This window comes from Mytilus galloprovincialis, chromosome 2 (genome assembly GCF_965363235.1).
Source record: "Mytilus galloprovincialis chromosome 2, xbMytGall1.hap1.1, whole genome shotgun sequence".
NCBI classification, from domain to species: Eukaryota; Metazoa; Mollusca; class Bivalvia; order Mytilida; family Mytilidae; genus Mytilus; species Mytilus galloprovincialis.
The window spans coordinates 83,570,583-83,588,207 of NC_134839.1; the positions used below are offsets into that span (position 1 = coordinate 83,570,583).

Genomic DNA, 17,625 nt, shown 5'->3' on the forward strand with positions numbered 1-17,625 from the left:
GTATGTATATGGTAATAAATAAATTTGGTGTTTTTACTGTCTTCTGATTGGTTAAAATTATGAGTTTTATTTTCAATGTTCTCAATTTTGATGGCGACACACCCACTCTGACGTTGTGTATTCATACGCCAACATGAGTGTACGTTGTTATTGTTAATATAAATAATAAAAAAAGTTCTTTGAGCCTTATTTTTGACAGAAATTTATTTATAATATAATGAATGGCAATAATTTATTTTGATTTTATTGACCCATAAAACGAATTTTTGACTCTTCACATTTTACATTATCCGCATCGCTTCGCGGATTATTCAATGTGAAGAGTCAAAAATTAGTTTTATGGTTCAATAAAATCAAAATAGATAATAGCCATTCATTAAATAATCTATTAATGATCAATGTCATGATGCTAACAAAATGAATTATGCTTTCAGATTGAAGTATCTTTAATGTTTCAACACAGTCAAATATTCAATCATTTCTGTCTCTATTTAAAGAACTGCAAGGCCTTTTAGTTTTACACCATGTATGAAATGTTATACAAATTAAGTTTTGATATGCAACCCAGATAAAGTTTTTAGCCAACTGACAGAATATTTGAAGGATTCTGAAGAGTTGAGATATTTCAAAACTCAAAACCTCCTGATTTCCATAATTTCATAATAAAAATGGCAAATCAAAAGTCAATGGACATTTTTTTATGTGTGAAGGTGATTCTTTTTGTAAATTTTTTAGTGCTGAGATTCTTTATTTTTTATGAAATCATTGAATATATTTTTGAATGCTTACAGCCTTAAACAATATATGATTCAATCCTTTAGTAAAATTATATACTCACTGAACCTGCAGGTATACTGGGATCATTTATAGTAACAAAGTATGCTGGAATACGATGTCCCCACCATAACTGTCGTGAAATACACCAATCACTAAAAAATACATTTCAAGGTACTTATATTACTGAAACAACTATCATAGTTCATAAGAATGATAAATATAAGTCAATGCAGATCTTTAATTGTAATAAAATTTACAACAATCCGTCCCAACTCCTTAATAAAATAAGCAAATTTTGAGAGAGGAATATAATTAACTTGATAGTCTTCTCACCAAATCAATAAAGTATGTGTTTTATCGTATTATTCAACATTTCAACAAACAATACTTGTTTGATTATTTTTTTTCTCCTGGCCATATAAGTGGAGATAACTTGAAAGTCTAACTTTTATAAATATTTTACTGGAAGAATGGAATAGCAGTTCTGTGTGTACAATTGTGCAACCCTTAAGAAGAATTTTAGATGTCACCCAAACAACAGATAGGCACACATTATTAGCCATTACTCAAAAAACTTGAAAATCTTTGAGTAAAGCAATAAATTAAGCATACAAACTACCACACTATCAATCATATCTACAAATGTAACTTCTATCTCTATACAGGTACCATGTATAGCTTGATGAAGATACATACCGTGAATTTTCAAGCCATTTGTTCCAAGTCTGTATATGCATTTCTGGAATAATCTTCAGCTCTCCATCTCTAACAACCTGCAATATTTATACAAGCATCATTTTTCACAACTTCTCTGGTCTATCAAAGACACTAGAACTTATTAAACTTTTTGTAGTCCACTCCTTTCAGTTTCGATTGAAAACCTTTTCATCGAATATTTAAACCACGATCTCTTAACTATTTTAAATGTTTTCTTCAAATTAACAGTGCCAGAATCCAACATTTTCTATTTGTTTGCTTGCACAAATGTTAACTCTACAAAATGAAAATACTGAAAATATTTGCGCTGATCCCTGTCACATCCTGTGTCGTAACCAGATTTTATTTTTCAGAACCTCATCTTTAATGGTCACTTTTGATACTATTCATGAGTGACTGTTTAATGCCGGTTTGACTATTTTCAAGATGAGTCAAATTTTCAATATTGTTTTTTTTTTCTTTTGATAAAGTCACTCTGAAAATATGGTTTCTATGAAGGGATTCTGAAGGTCAATAAGGAAGGACAAAAATATAAGCATGAACGGATTGAAAATGTCACTGTAGAATATCTAACACTCCAAGAGAGGGTATATTTCAGGGTTTTTTAAATTTACAAGGGACCCATACACCAATGGCCCCTAAAATTTGGTGTGGGCTACTAAAATTTCTGCTTTTCGGTATATATGCCTGCAATAATTTAATGGGTTACCATGCCAAAATTTTATTTTCAATCTTTGGGTGTGATAATAAGATATCCTTTGTGCTTCTATCTAGAAATGAAAGGCAATAAAGATTAACACCATTACATCAACTAACCTTTACAGCTGCATCAGCCATACTCTGCATACTAACATACCACTGAGGCTTCAATAAAGGTTCTATCACATCTTTAGATCGACTGGAAATAAAAAAAAAAGTGTATCAGACTTACATATTAAGAAGAATAGTTTCAATAGTCTTTTTTCACATTTTTTTTTATTTTCATATAAGGTATAGCTCTAGAATGACGAATGTAGATATTTTAATCTACCAAAGAACTGTGGAATTTTCAGATGTAAATTTAAAGATTAGCCATCCACTCAATATTCCTACATTAAAAAAACTTTCAATAAACCAATCTTCTTTTTTTTTATTTTGTGGGTTTGCTTCAGCATTATTGATGGTAATGTCAATTAAAAAGAGAAGCCAACAAGGGTTCAGTCAAAAGACTACCCTGCAGAATTGTTATCAAAAAGTCTTTTACTCTTTTATTTAACTTGCAGAACCAGCCATCATGGATACATTGCAGCATCATCTGGTCTAATTTTGAAATTAAATACTGTGACTGTGACAAAAGTTTGGCACAGTGTACTTGCTTGAAAATTTGTAAGTCTGACAATTCTCTTTACACATCTATAAAATCTATGAATAACACAGTCTTGTTGTATTAAAACCTTCAGTAAAAGATACACAATATATATCAGAATTGTCTCCATTATGTATGCCTATACATAATGGAGACAATTCTGATATATTTAATGCATGCCTCTGATGTCAGAATTTTTGTAGTAAATGTTTTACTACTAATAAAAAAAAAAACATGGCTGCCTGACACTGTAAATTCAATATTAATAAAAATGAGACTGACCTGCAGATTGGAACAACCATGGGGTTATCTTTTGTTTCTCTGTATAAACCCTTGTCTTTTAGAGCTTTCAACACAGCTTTTCTAGCTTCAAATCTTTTCATTCCCTGAAGACAACAAACAAATTGTGTAAATCTTATAGCGTTTTGGAACAATCTCACGTTCACGAAAGAAAGCAAAATATAGATTATTCCAATGTGAACTTAATTTATTAATCACAAAATAACATTTTTATTCTTTGTAAATATTCCAAAAGAAATATAATTTTACATAGAAAATTAAAGCTGACTTGAATTTAATATCAAAATTTTGAAAAATGATGAAGCCAATTGTACATACACTAAATTCTCCACAATCAGCTGATATATTGCCTTCATCATCAATCATTGTAATAAACGGTAAATTATGTCGCTTTCCACACTCGTAATCATTCTGATCGTGAGCAGGTGTAATCTTCACAGCACCTTAAATAGAAGAAATACATTTTTAATGATTTTAGTCCGAGAAGAAACATTTTTTTTCAACATTTCAAAGGAAATCAAAATACTACAAATTAGATGTGTTGTAATGTATAAGATCAATGTACTTGTAAGTCATAAATTGCATGTGTTTGAAAACGTCTTCAATATTAGAAAATGTAACAAGTCATTGAAGTTTCTCCAACAGCTTCCATTTAGAAAAATCACCTGCTGACTATAATTCACTGACTTAAGAAATAAATAATAATATGTCATATATACTTATTTGAACTTTGTACTCGTTTGGTTTTAAATTCAGATGAGTTATACATTTCAGGGTTTATTTTTTATTTTTTGTTTAAGTTTATAAAATATGTTAGCTGTAATTTTTGTAAAAGATAGGCAAAAAATACTACAAGGACATTCTGAAGATATGAAAAATCCTTTGCCCAACAATTATAAAACATGAAAAGAAGATAGCATATTTCAGGCTGCTCTAACATACAACATTGGTAAATACATGAATATAGAAAAATAAATCATATGAACAATATATTCAGTAAGTTCTCAGCCTAACTGTACAACATACCTGTACCAAACTCTATATCAACAAAGTCATCACAGACAATTGGCATACGACGATCAACAAATGGATGTTTGACAAACTTTCCATGGAGATGTGAATATCTCTTGTCTTCTGGATGGACAGCTACAGCAGTATCACCTAACATGGTCTCTATACGTGTAGTGGCCACAACCAGTTCTTGATCTGAGTATACAGTGTGTTAGGTTAATATATACAACAGATTTCATATTATTGAATGATTCAGAGGGAATCTGCCTATTCATTGTTATTTCATATAAGAATTTTTTACTGTTAAAAGTAAATTTCGAGATTTATAGACTGCTATGAAAAAACATTTTAAATCCTAGAACACTTTAATACTTGCAGATTCAGCATAACACATTATTTAACATCTTACATTAAGGACTATTAGTTATGCTTTTAAATATTTCATGTTGAACATACACTCTCTCTTATTTATTTTTTTTGGCCAGAGGTCACATAAATCTAATGGGTGAACAAATGTTTTGCTTAGTCTAAAAAATATGTATTTCATTAGAATAAGCCTCATTTTCTTTCAAAATAAATATTGTCTATTTATATTTTTGAATAGTGTAAAAAGAAAAATTGATAAATAATCCATATGAGAAAACAATTCACGTAAATGATTCGCTTTTGAGAGAGAGAGGCATTACTGATGCCCGAGTATTCTTTGGTATTGATATAAACAACTACAAATTACAGAATGACTAGATTAGATTCCATTTTACCTGAGTCTTCAACAGGGTAGGCAAAAGACACCAGAACACCAAACTCAACTTTGTCTTTATACCCTGGTACTGGTAAAAATGTTCTACCAGTTAGTTCTTTCTTGTCAACCTGAGAAAATAAGGAACAAATAATCAAATTGTGTGTAACCCATAATTTAAACAACAGATATCCTTACTATAACAAACATATAAAAGCAAACACATTATACGGTTATTCCACAACCTACTACTGGCTATCAATATAGCGTTCCTAATTTACATTCAAAACAAATGTTTTTTTTTCTATTCTGTATAGCGCGATTTCAATGGATTTTGCAAACATTTACACTAGATTTTGCTCTGGGCATTACCTAGTGATCTACAGTATCAATAAGCAGATAAAGGGTTCATGAATAAACACAAACTAGAGGCTCTCAAGAGCCTGTGTTGCTCACCTGACTCTACTTGGGTTTTTGAAATCATATAAAAAAAGATAAAATTTGGCTACAAAGTAACATCACTTGGTCAGCACCTCATAAGGAACATTCATGCTAAATTACAACCAGGTGCTCCACAGGGCGCAGCTTTATACGACCGCAGAGGTCGAACCCTGAACAGTTGGGGCAAGTATGGACAATACATTCAAGCGTGATACAGCTCTGAATTTGGATTGTGATCAAATTTTTGACATTACATGGGTTTTTTTTACACAAAACAAATGTCAAGATTTTACAAATCAATTAAAGATTTCTTCTTCAAACTTTTTAAATCTAAAATTAAATAGTTGACACAGCATAGGTTTCTGACACAGAATGAATGTGGTCTAATGAACTTAAAAGTTTTTTTTTGCCTTTGAGCAATTCACTATGCTGTTGAACATTAATCCTCTCAAAAAAATGTTTGAAGAAATTTTCTTTTTATTTATGAAATCTCAAATGAGAAAAATTTAAACCCACCCCCCACCCCTTTTTTTCACATCCCAGTTTCCCTTTTTCCAAAACTGATATCAATTCAAATTTCTAATGGAGTTTGCAACAATAACTACTCTTTTAAATACATCATAAAATATTAAAATGTAAAATAAAGTGCTTGTTATCACTGAATGGTAAAGATTGGTTGGTAGTAAAAGTGAATATACATTGTTTATTGTATAAAACAATAAAAAAAACTTCATCAGCAACATTTTATATTGGCAAATTTCCAATGAAGTTATTTACATAAAGTTATTGGCAAATAAAAATAGAAAATGACATCATAGTCATGTCTGGCAAATGTCCAACATACATTATCTAAAAACATTTTAGATAAGATAAGGAAAAAAAGCTTCATCAGCAACATTTTATATTGGCAAATTTCCAATGAAGTTATTTACATAAAGTTATTGGCAAATAAAAATAGAAAATGACATCATAGTCATGTCTGGCAAATTTCCAACATTTATTATCAACTACTATTCTATACAAAGAAAGATAACTCCAATTGAAAATTAATTGCTATTGCACAATATTGTGCAATTAAATATTTCTTGCTATTGTGCAATACTGTGCAATTGAAAATTTCTTGCTATTGCACAATACTTGATATGGAATCCTGATTTGGACCAACTTGAAAACTGGGCCCCATAATCAAAAATCAAAGTACATATTTAGATAAAGCATATCAAATAAGCCCAAGAATTTAATTTTTGTTAAAATCAAACTTAGTTTAATTTTGGACCCTTTGGACCTTAATGTAGACCAATTTGAAAACTGGACCAAAAATTAAGAATCTACATACACAGTTAGATTTCGCATATCAAAGAACCCATTTATTCAATTTTTGATGAAATCAAACAAAGTTTAATTTTGGACCCCCATTTGGACCAACTTGAAAACTAGGCCAATAATTAAAAATCTAAGTACATTTTTAAATTCAGCATATCAAAGAACCCCAAGGATTCAATTTTTGTTAAAATCAAACTAAGTTTAATTTTGGACCCTTTGGACCTTAATGTAGACCAATTTGAAAACGGGACCAAAAATTAAGAATCTACATACATAGTTAGATTCGGCATATCAAAGAACCCCAATTATTCAATTTTTGATGAAATCACACAAAGTTCAATTTTGGACCCTTTGGGCCCCTTATTCCTAAACTGTTAGGACCAAAACTCCCAAAATCAAACCCAACCTTCCTTTTATGGTCATAAACCTTGTGTTTAAATTTCATTGATTTCTATTTACTTATACTAAAGTTATTGTGCAAAAATCAAAAATAATGCTTATTTGGGCCCCTTTTTGGCCCCTAATTCATAAACTGTTGTGACCTCAACTCCAAAAATCAATCCCAACCTTCCTTTTGTGGTCATAAACCTTGTGTTAAAATTTCATTGATTTCTATTTACTTATACTAAAGTTATTGTGCAAAAACCAAGAATAATGCTTATTTGGGCCCTTTTTTGGCCCTTAATTCCTAAACTGTTGGAACCAAAACTCCCAAAATCAATCCCAACCTTCCTTTTGTGGTCATAAACCTTGTGTCAAAATTTCATAGATTTCTATTCACTTAAACTAAAGTTATAGTGCGAAAACCAAGAAAATGCTTATTTGGGCCCTTTTTGGCCCCTAATTCCTAAAATGTTGGGACCAAAACTCTCAAAATCAATCCCAACCTTCCTTTTGTGGTCATAAACCTTGTGTTAAAATTTCATTGATTTCTATTCACTTTTACTAAAGTTAGAGTGCGAAAACTAAAAGTATTCGGACGACGACGACGACGACGCAGGACGACGACGCCAACATGATAGCAATATACGACCAAAAAATTAAAATTTTTGTGGTCGTATAAAAATTTTCCTCTTATAATATCATCCTCAATTATAGTTGTATGGTCTTATAAGGGGTGATGTCTATAATTGAAGTTTGAATAACATAAATAATGGAGACATTTTGCTTGTTAGCGAAATGTAACTTATCTAGAGAATGATATTCCTTTCACATAGTTTAAAATTAAAATATTATTTTGTTTATTGTTTTGTACATAAATCAGAACATTAGTTTTTTCATTTTGAATTGATTTACAATTGAGCCTTTTTAAGGCTTATTATGCTGTCCATGTTATTATTATTATTAAAACCCAACCTATAATTGTTAACTTGAAAATCATTAGGGCTCCTCTTTTGGAATGTTGTTTCATTAGCAATCATACCACATCTCTTATTTTACAGTGTATGCCTATGTCAGTAAACAATTAAGTGTGTTACCTCTATATCTGATATGGCAGATTTGAGTGTACAGGACCAGTTTACAAGTCTGACAGATCTGTAGATCAACTTCTTTTCGTGTAGTTTGATGAAAGCCTCCTTCACAGCTGTGCACAATTTCTATACAAAAATACCAATCATTAAGTTACAAGCAAACCTTGATCACTATAGGGAGTTTATATTCTGAGCAGGTAAATGCATATCAACACAAATGCAATAGAATATTAAACATTTATCACTTGCAGAACAACATTCTGCACCAGGGTTTCTGCTGGCGGTCGCCATTTTCGCAATTTGCGAAAAAATAATAATTGTGGCGATTAAAATTCGTCATTGGCGAAAGAATTTGGCGAAAGAAATATATATAACGATATGTTTTCAACCATCTTGTTTGTTTACTTTTTTTTCGGATTTCTCTGTCTTTACCTGGTCAGACAATACTCGGAATTCACCTTGAACTCGTTAAGATTTTGACAATAATCAGCTGATTGCATTTTATGCCTATCGACATCAAAGGACTAATTAATAAAGGTTTTGATTGTAATGTCAAAATGATATAGTTGAATGGCGTTCGTTACATGTCACTTAAAGGATCTATTAACCACTTTGCAACGCACGTGGTTGAAGCAAAATTTTGACAACTCCTCTCCTTCTTTTAATGATAGTCCAGAAAAGAAAACTTGCTATGAAGAAAAATGTTCAAAAGCAAGAAAGGTCTCTAATTTAAAACTTTATCATTTAACTTTGATATCGATAATTGATTTGAGTGGGTACTTTAAAGTTGTTTCAGTAACACACATGTTTCAAGCGTAGTTTTACTTGCACATGTATTTACGATGGTCTAGAAAAGAAAACTGTCGTTAAGAAGAAATTTATTCAAAAGGTTGGGAACAACCCCTCGAATGAAAATAACCCTTCAATGTTATGACTACACCTTACATGAGGGATCAATGTCAAGTGATAAACAAGAGGCTGTCACAACGACAGCAAACCGGATTTATTAACATTTATTTGTGTCCTGGCAATATCACAAGAACCATTACTGATGAATGGTGAAAGTGAAAATCGTCAATATCAAATTTGACCTCCATTTTGTCATCAGTATCAACATATTAAAATTTGAAAAGCTTAGATTGAATGGTTCATGAGTAAATGCAACAACGTGAATGGAAACACCATTTTACGATCTTTCAAGAACCATAACTCCTGAACGGTAAAAGTCAAAATCGTCATTATTGAACTTGACCTCTATTTTGTCATCAGTAACAACATATTAAAATTTCAAAAGCTTTGGTTGAATGGTTCATGAGAAAATGCACGGACACGACGGGAAACACCATTTTTCAATCTTTCAAGAACCATAACTCCTGAACGGTAAAAGTCAAAATCGTCATTATTGAACTTGACCTCCATTTTGTCATCAGTAACAGCATATTAAAATTTCGGAAGCTTTGGTAGAACAGTTCATGCCTAAATGCACGGACACGACTGGAAACTCCATTTTTCAATCTTTCAAGAACCATAACTCCTGAACGGTAAAAGTCAAATTCGTCATTATTGAACTTGACCTCCATTCTGTCATTAGTAACAACATATTAAAATTTGGGAAGCTTTGGTAGAACAGTTCATGCGTAAATGCACGGACAACTCCATTTTTCAATCTTTCAAGAACCATAACTCATGAACGGTAAAAGTCAAAATCGCCATTATTGAACTTGACCTTCGTATAGTTGTCATTATTTTAAATTTTAAAAGCTTTGGTTGAACGGTTCATGAGTTAATGCACGGACAACATTTGATTGCCGCCCGCCCGCCGTACATCCCCAAATCAATAACCGACATTTTTGTCACAAAAATCCGGTTAAAAACTTTTGTTTTGTTGTAAAAAACACTTCTTAGTACAAAAGAACACATGTTATTATTTTTTTAAAAACTTTCCCAAAGAACTGTGACATCTTTCAAAGATTTTTTTTTATATTCAGGATTTATATCTTCTTTAATTTCAAAAGTGGCCCCCTTCTTTTAAAGTTGTTCAAAATATAATCAATTTTCGAATTCCCTATACAGTACTTTTGTTTATAAGGTACATGTAAATGTTTAGTATTTATTTATTACAATACAGACTGTAAGAATAGTTTTAGAGAATAATCTTAGACAGCAATGGGGCAAAGTAATCTTATCTAGGTTTAAAAGGGGGATCCAAAAGAAAGATATATTTGTGTCACATGGCGAAAAAATAATAAAGTGGCGAAAAATATATTGTTTTGGCGAAAGAGGTGGCGAAAAAAATAATTGACCCAGGGGAAACCCTGTTCTGCACTATACAAAAAAACATGCATGTACTGAAAATTGCTACTGCTTTCAAAATAAGCTCTTGGTGTTAATAAGGTTGTCTCAGTGTTAATAAGGTTGTCTCAATGTTAATAAGGTTGTCTCAGTGTTTATATGGTTTTCTCAGTGTTAATATTCTTGTCTCTGGGTTAATATGGTTGTCTCTGTGTTAATAAGGTTGTCTAAGTGTTAATATGGCTGTCTCTGTGTTAATATGGGTGTCATGTTTATGATGGTGTGATAATATGGTTGTTTCTATTGAATTAATTCACAGCTTTTTTTATCAGATAATATCTTTCCATAAGGACAAGTGATGACAAGTATTTATAATAAATGGTGACCTCAACAGGTTTATTCTGGTTTCATTGCATTGTTACGTTGCTGCCTCATCAAAGGAAAACCCCAAATGTTTTGTTATTATCATATAAAAATATTGATTGGTTCTTATAAAATAAACATACTGGATCCATGGTAAAACAAGCTCTGTCCCAATCATAAGAGCCTCCTAGTTTCTTTAACTGATGATATATTCTGTCTCCTTTCCTGTTGAAATATTCATAACAAACCGTTAAAGTAATAATTATAAATGATATTTATGACAATTAATTATATATATAGATTCTACCACTGCATCGAGAGTGATACTACATTTATCCACTCGAGACAGTTAAATTTTCGAGTTTATAACGTGAGGTTTTCAGAGGAAAGCAAGAAAATTTGATGTCATAATGAAATTTTGACCAATGAAGAACTGAGATCAAATGAACCACATGTTGATTGAATACAAATAATCAACAGGTCAGAAAAGGGATAAATGGAGTAAGAATTAGAGAAATACTGTTCTAAGGTTTGTGTGCTAGTCAGATTTCTGGAGGTTTAAATACTAAGTTTGATAAATATTTGATAAACAACAAAAATAACTGAACTTTTCAATTCTAAAGCCGTTTTTTAACTATAGAGAAGTTTTTACAGTGTATAATTACTCTGTCAGTGTGTTTGTTTATAATTTTCTCAGTTTGAGTTCTACCGATGGCAATAACATCTATAAACATGGTAAACTACTGAATTTTAGCTAGCAAATGACATTAAAGTGATCATATTTGAATACCTTCATACTGGAGAAGATTGACTAACAAGCCAATCTTACAATACTTAAATCTATACCTACAGCCATTTAGATTGAGTCCTTATTGACAATAAATCGATTAGTACTCTGTCTTAAAATAATCTTACTCATTTTTCCAGTTCCACACTTGTTCCACAAATTTTTCTCTTCCAAGTTCATGACGACTTATTTTCTTCTCCCTCATTAGTTTTTTCTCAACAACAACTTGTGTTGCTATACCAGCATGATCACAGCCAGGGTTCCACAAGACAATCTTACCATGCATTCTGTGCCTACAATGTTTCAGTAAGTATGGACAGTTTTTTAATTTGCAATAAAACTAATCTATGTATTTATACTGCAACTAGTTGTGTTTATTACCAAAATATAGTAACACAGCTATATTTTGTGCAATGTCAATTTCATCATGGAACACTTTTTCTACAATCAAAGATTCATTACGAGATGATAATAAGTTTAAAATTAAGTTTAAATTTAAATAGCTATCAAAGTATAAAAGTTGCAGTATATTTAAATTTATATTTTCTGACATTGACCTAGCTAATATTGTAAATTAATTTCCTAACTTTTGGGTAACATCATGTACATAATATGTATATTAACTTAACACTTGAAAATAGTTATATCAGTAACTTAAGAAATAATTGATGCCAGCTATACTTTATTGTAGTTTTAACATGGGTAGGCATTATATTCGTGATTATTTTTGCCAGAGCGATAGCGAGGGCTAAAATAACACGAATATATTATTTCGATTCTGATTAGGACAATTATGGTAATTTCTATGTTCGCTGTGTATAAGTGTGCCGTATTTGTGTAGGCTCTTCCATCAACCTTCCTGTCGATTTTTATCCAACTAGTTCAAACCAGTTTAATTTCGCAAAGTTGTATTTCTAAAATTCAAAATTGAAACAGAAATTAACAAATTAATTTATTAACTAAAACAATATTTGTGTCACAATATAACAAAAAAGTTATATTACAACAGTCTTTTCCTTTGAGGTCAATTTCTGACACGCACATTTTCAAGTCAGTTGTCAATGGCGGTGGACGCACAAGGAGAATCGGGTAGGTCTTTATTTACTATATTAATCGTAAATATTCCGCCGGTTAATATTGTAGCATTGGTAAATATGTTCATATCTGATAGAGGATTCCTTGATAAAGTTGTGCTGACATTCGAGACTTGGCAGGAGGGGCCCTTTGACAGAGATCCATTTATACTTGCGGTGGCTACACCTTGTAAAGTTGATCAAAGCCAAAGGGCACGCCTTCGTGCATCTGACGATTTCAAATGCTGTATTAAATGATGATTAAAATTAATACTGGGTGACAATCTTGTTGCATTTGTAAAATGGATTGGAAACCTTGGTGGTATATTGGTAATTACGCCTATTTTTTTTTTATAGGAGAATGGGGTTCGATTCCCTGCTAGGGTCAATCCATTTTATCAGAAATATGAAACAATTTTGTCATTTCAGTACAACAGTAATAATAACCTATACTTTATTTTATATTTTATCGTCGGAACATATGTTTCAATGAAATTATTATATACAATGACATGCCTTTTTAACGGGAGAGATGAAACGTGTTTTTCAGAGGGAGGGGTTTTGAAATTAGAACAGCCAACATGAACGTTGTGGTATCTAGGTCAAATATGTCAATTACGAATTGTAACACATTGTTGCCATTGTAAAAGTATTAGTAACAAAATGTGTATCATTTTAGTGTTTGAAAGTGTTTTAATTTAAGGAAATACATTAAATGCATACCAATTTGACGAAATTCATTTTTCTGCCGTAGTCAATATACGCATGTGCAAACTAATTTTATTGGATAATAAAGTATGGTTTCTTTACAAAGCTAAAGAAGCACGTCATATTAGAATAGGTAATAAAATTGATGAACCTGCCATAACTCTGTGTGATTGTCCCAATCAAAAACTTTATCAATGGTTATTTTATGTCATATCTTAATGCTTTTGGTCTACATGGTCTATACAAGGAAATTTGGTCTTTCGTGATTTCTATCATGTTTATTTAAATCTCGCACAGCTTTTATAAATTATAGATGCAATTCATAGCTTGATATGTTTTTGGACACTTGTCTTCTGTTGATCTGTATACCTCTAGATGTCTTTTAGTTATTATCAATGTTAGGTGGCGTTCTCATATATTCCTACCCCTTTTTGTATCTATATTACAAAATTGTTCATAGTAATAAGTAATGGATACTTACAACTGACATAGTATTATAAAGAGCATATTGCATGTCAACACCTATAAGGACAGAGCATATCAGACAGTATTTAAAAGTATAAACAGAAATTTACTGTCAGGAGCCTGTAATTCAGTGGTTTAATATTGTTTGTTGGTGTGTTACATATTTGTTAATTTTTTTTAGTACATTTTTTTACATTGTCATTTATTTTGCCGTGGTCACTACTGCCGGCCCTTATTTCTTCAATCACAACATTAAAGTTTTCTAATTGTTCATTAATGACTTGACCTATGGTTTCATGACGAAGGCATTTCACAAATTTTTTGTCTGATAATATTGAATTGTTTAGGATGTCCACATCCAGATGGATGTACACTGGTTCATTCATAGTAAACAAACCATGCCCTGATATCGTCTGGTTCCTAAACGGAAGTCAGGGTTTAAGGATGCGCAAACACGTGAACAGCTAACCAGTCACGTTTCCGGTGCACTGGTTCACGATTTTTTAATGCAGTAATAGGAACCAGAATTACGAAACGTAAACACAAAAATACCGTTTAAAATTTTCTTAGTAAATCGATAAATATGAGGTCGGCGGAAATAATTTCTAAGGGCAAATGTGCGTTTATTTTTATTTGAATTAGCGAAAATTCGGGTCGGCGGATCCGTAAACCAACTTATTTAATAAAAACGGCCTAAGAGCATATTGCATGTCAACACCTATAAGGACAGAGCATATCAGACAGTATTTAAAAGAATAAACAGAAATTTACTGTCAGGAGCCTGTAATTCAGTGGTTTAATATTGTTTGTTGGTGTGTTACATATTTGTTAATTTTTTTTAGTACATTTTTTTACATTGTCATTTATTTTGCCGTGGTCACTACTGCCGGCCCTTATTTCTTCAATCACAACATTAAAGTTTTCTAATTGTTCATTAATGACTTGACCTATGGTTTCATGACGAAGGCATTTCACAAATTTTTTGTCTGATAATATTGAATTGTTTAGGACGTCCACATCCAGATGGATGTACACTGGTTCATTCATAGTAAACAAACCATGCCCTGATATCGTCTGGTTCCTAAACGGAAGTCAGGGTTTAAGGATGCGCAAACACGTGAACAGCTAACCAGTCACGTTTCCGGTGCACTGGTTCACGATTTTTTAATGCAGTAATAGGAACCAGAATTATGAAACGTAAACACAAAAATACCGTTTAAAATTTTCTTAGTAAATCGATAAATATGAGGTCGGCGGAAATAATTTCTAAGGGCAAATGTGCGTTTATTTTTATTTGAATTAGCGAAAATTCGGGTCGGCGGATCCGTAAACCAACTTATTTAATAATAACGGCCTAAGAGCATATTGCATGTCAACACCTATAAGGACAGAGCATATCAGACAGTATTTAAAAGTATAAACAGAAATTTACTGTCAGGAGCCTGTAATTCAGTGGTTTAATATTGTTTGTTGGTGTGTTACATATTTGTTAATTTTTTTTAGTACATTTTTTTACATTGTCATTTATTTTGCCGTGGTCACTACTGCCGGCCCTTATTTCTTCAATCACAACATTAAAGTTTTCTAATTGTTCATTAATGACTTGACCTATGGTTTCATGACGAAGGCATTTCACAAATTTTTTGTCTGATAATATTGAATTGTTTAGGACGTCCACATCCAGATGGATGTACACTGGTTCATTCATAGTAAACAAACCATGCCCTGATATCGTCTGGTTCCTAAACGGAAGTCAGGGTTTAAGGATGCGCAAACATGTGAACAGCTAACCAGTCATGTTTCCGGTGCACTGGTTCACGATTTTTTAATGCAGTAATAGGAACCAGAATTACGAAACGTAAACACAAAAATACCGTTTAAAATTTTCTTAGTAAATCGATAAATATGAGGTCGGCGGAAATAATTTTTAAGGGCAAATGTGCGTTTATTTTTATTTGAATTAGCGAAAATTTGGGTCGGCGGATCCGTAAACCAACTTATTTAATAAAAACGGCCTAACTAAAATTAGCTAAAAATTTCAAATAGACACACAGTAGAAGCAAACCAACATTTTACTATATTGTGTTTTCATTATAATTCTTGGGATTAGTAAATTTTGTTGACTTCATGGGTACAGGCATACCATAACATTACACAATCAAGAAGATGTACAAAACTTTAACAAATGTCAAACTTACCATCTTGTAATAGCATCTTCTACAGCATTTGTAAGAGCATGACCTAAATGTAATGATCCAGTAACATTAGGTGGCGGTATTACCATCACAAATTTATCTTCATAAGCTACATTGGTAAAATCTCTTCCCTGCATAAAATAGAATACATCAATATTAAAATAGAGGCTTGCAGGTTTCTTCTCCTTTCAGTTTCTAGTGATTCCTCAATTATTGAAGATTATTCTTTCTATCGGTTACAGTTGTCAAAATAAATGCAGACAATGTTAAAATTTGTTATTTAGGGCTTACCTGACAACCCACATGATCTGTTTGATAAAAATCTGTGAAGATGTCTGTGAAATTATCATAATTCCCATCAGTACCATACCCATGCATAAGTTTTTAATCTCCTTTATCAGAAGTTTTGTATCAGAAGTTTTTTGCCTTGTATGACCTGCATTTGAAACCGATGACTTTTTATTCAATTTAAGATTGTAAACATTTGGCTGCAAAACATTTTTATACAAAAATAGGTGAGTTGTATTCGCCTTTTTAGAATCTAAAGGACTATGGGTCATCTCATTGTTTGTACACCATAATGAAAATAACGTTATGCGATTGGAGGGATTTCTATTGTTTAGAACATTCTAAACCAATCACAACGTTTTGGTGTATGTTTATAAAAATATTACCCAGAATGCATTAGAATGTGAAACGGCAAATTAATGAATTGAAATATTTGAGATCACAGCACAAGTAGTATCATATATAAGAGCTTAATCAAATTAAAAAATTTATTTCATATTAGACGCTTAATCAAATTAAAAAATTTATTTCATATTAGACAGTCTATGTTGGCAGATTGACCGTTAACAGTTAACATTTAGATACAGTCTGGGGTCAAAGTGTTCTAAACATCTATAAATTTGTCAAACCTCAATGGAACTTTATGAAAATCAGAGAAAATTTGAAAGAAGTTTCTTCACTATACATGAATAGCATCTGGAGAAAACATTGGAATATTTTATTTTCACTTTTCCAAATTTAACTGATAAATAAAGAAATTTTTAATTAACATTACAAACTACATGTAGGTAAACAAAAATAACCTAGATCTTTTTCGTCTTAATTTTCCCCCATTAAACTGATATCTGGACAACATGGCATGCCTATCTATGTTTGTTTTTTTAAGTCTTGTTCTCTGGAATGCTAACATATCCCAATCAAAATGAGCTATGTCGAACTTGTTGGTTTGTTGACTCACTGATAATTATCCAATACCTCCTTATATTAATTACATTGTCAACATGATCATTTACAACAGGTATATATAAGACATGATTGATCTTACACCATACTCTGGTTTGAAGAAACCTTGTTCCACCCACCAATCATACCAAGCGGCCTCTACATACTGAGGACTGTAGGAATCTGGCATCACCCCGGATATATCTACCAAGAAAAATTAGATCTCTTTAAAATATTAAATCTGATATTAATTCCATGAGACTCACAGATTTTAGCAAATAACATGGGTCGTGCATCTAGTTACTACACCGTCACAAAGAGGAAAGTTGAACTTCATTCATTCTGCTAACTGATAAAAAAGCTGTGTTACATGTACAAATGTTGGTG

The 17,625-nt window shown here is 31.6% G+C and overlaps 1 protein-coding gene across 1 annotated transcript in view; it reads right to left on the bottom strand.

Annotated features, from left to right (window-relative positions):
• LOC143064626 (valine--tRNA ligase-like) overlaps positions 1–17,625 on the bottom strand; it is a 40,747-nt gene that overhangs the window by 15,065 nt on the left and 8,057 nt on the right. Inside the window, exons 3-14 of the mRNA XM_076237576.1 lie at positions 17,342–17,442; positions 16,012–16,139; positions 11,696–11,860; positions 10,924–11,005; positions 8,132–8,251; positions 4,912–5,020; positions 4,166–4,345; positions 3,458–3,582; positions 3,122–3,225; positions 2,311–2,392; positions 1,474–1,550; positions 839–929 (exon numbers count right to left, since the gene is read on the bottom strand). Coding sequence (XP_076093691.1) covers positions 839–929; positions 1,474–1,550; positions 2,311–2,392; positions 3,122–3,225; positions 3,458–3,582; positions 4,166–4,345; positions 4,912–5,020; positions 8,132–8,251; positions 10,924–11,005; positions 11,696–11,860; positions 16,012–16,139; positions 17,342–17,442 — 1,364 coding nt within the window. The remainder of the gene's footprint in view (positions 1–838; positions 930–1,473; positions 1,551–2,310; positions 2,393–3,121; positions 3,226–3,457; positions 3,583–4,165; positions 4,346–4,911; positions 5,021–8,131; positions 8,252–10,923; positions 11,006–11,695; positions 11,861–16,011; positions 16,140–17,341; positions 17,443–17,625) is intronic.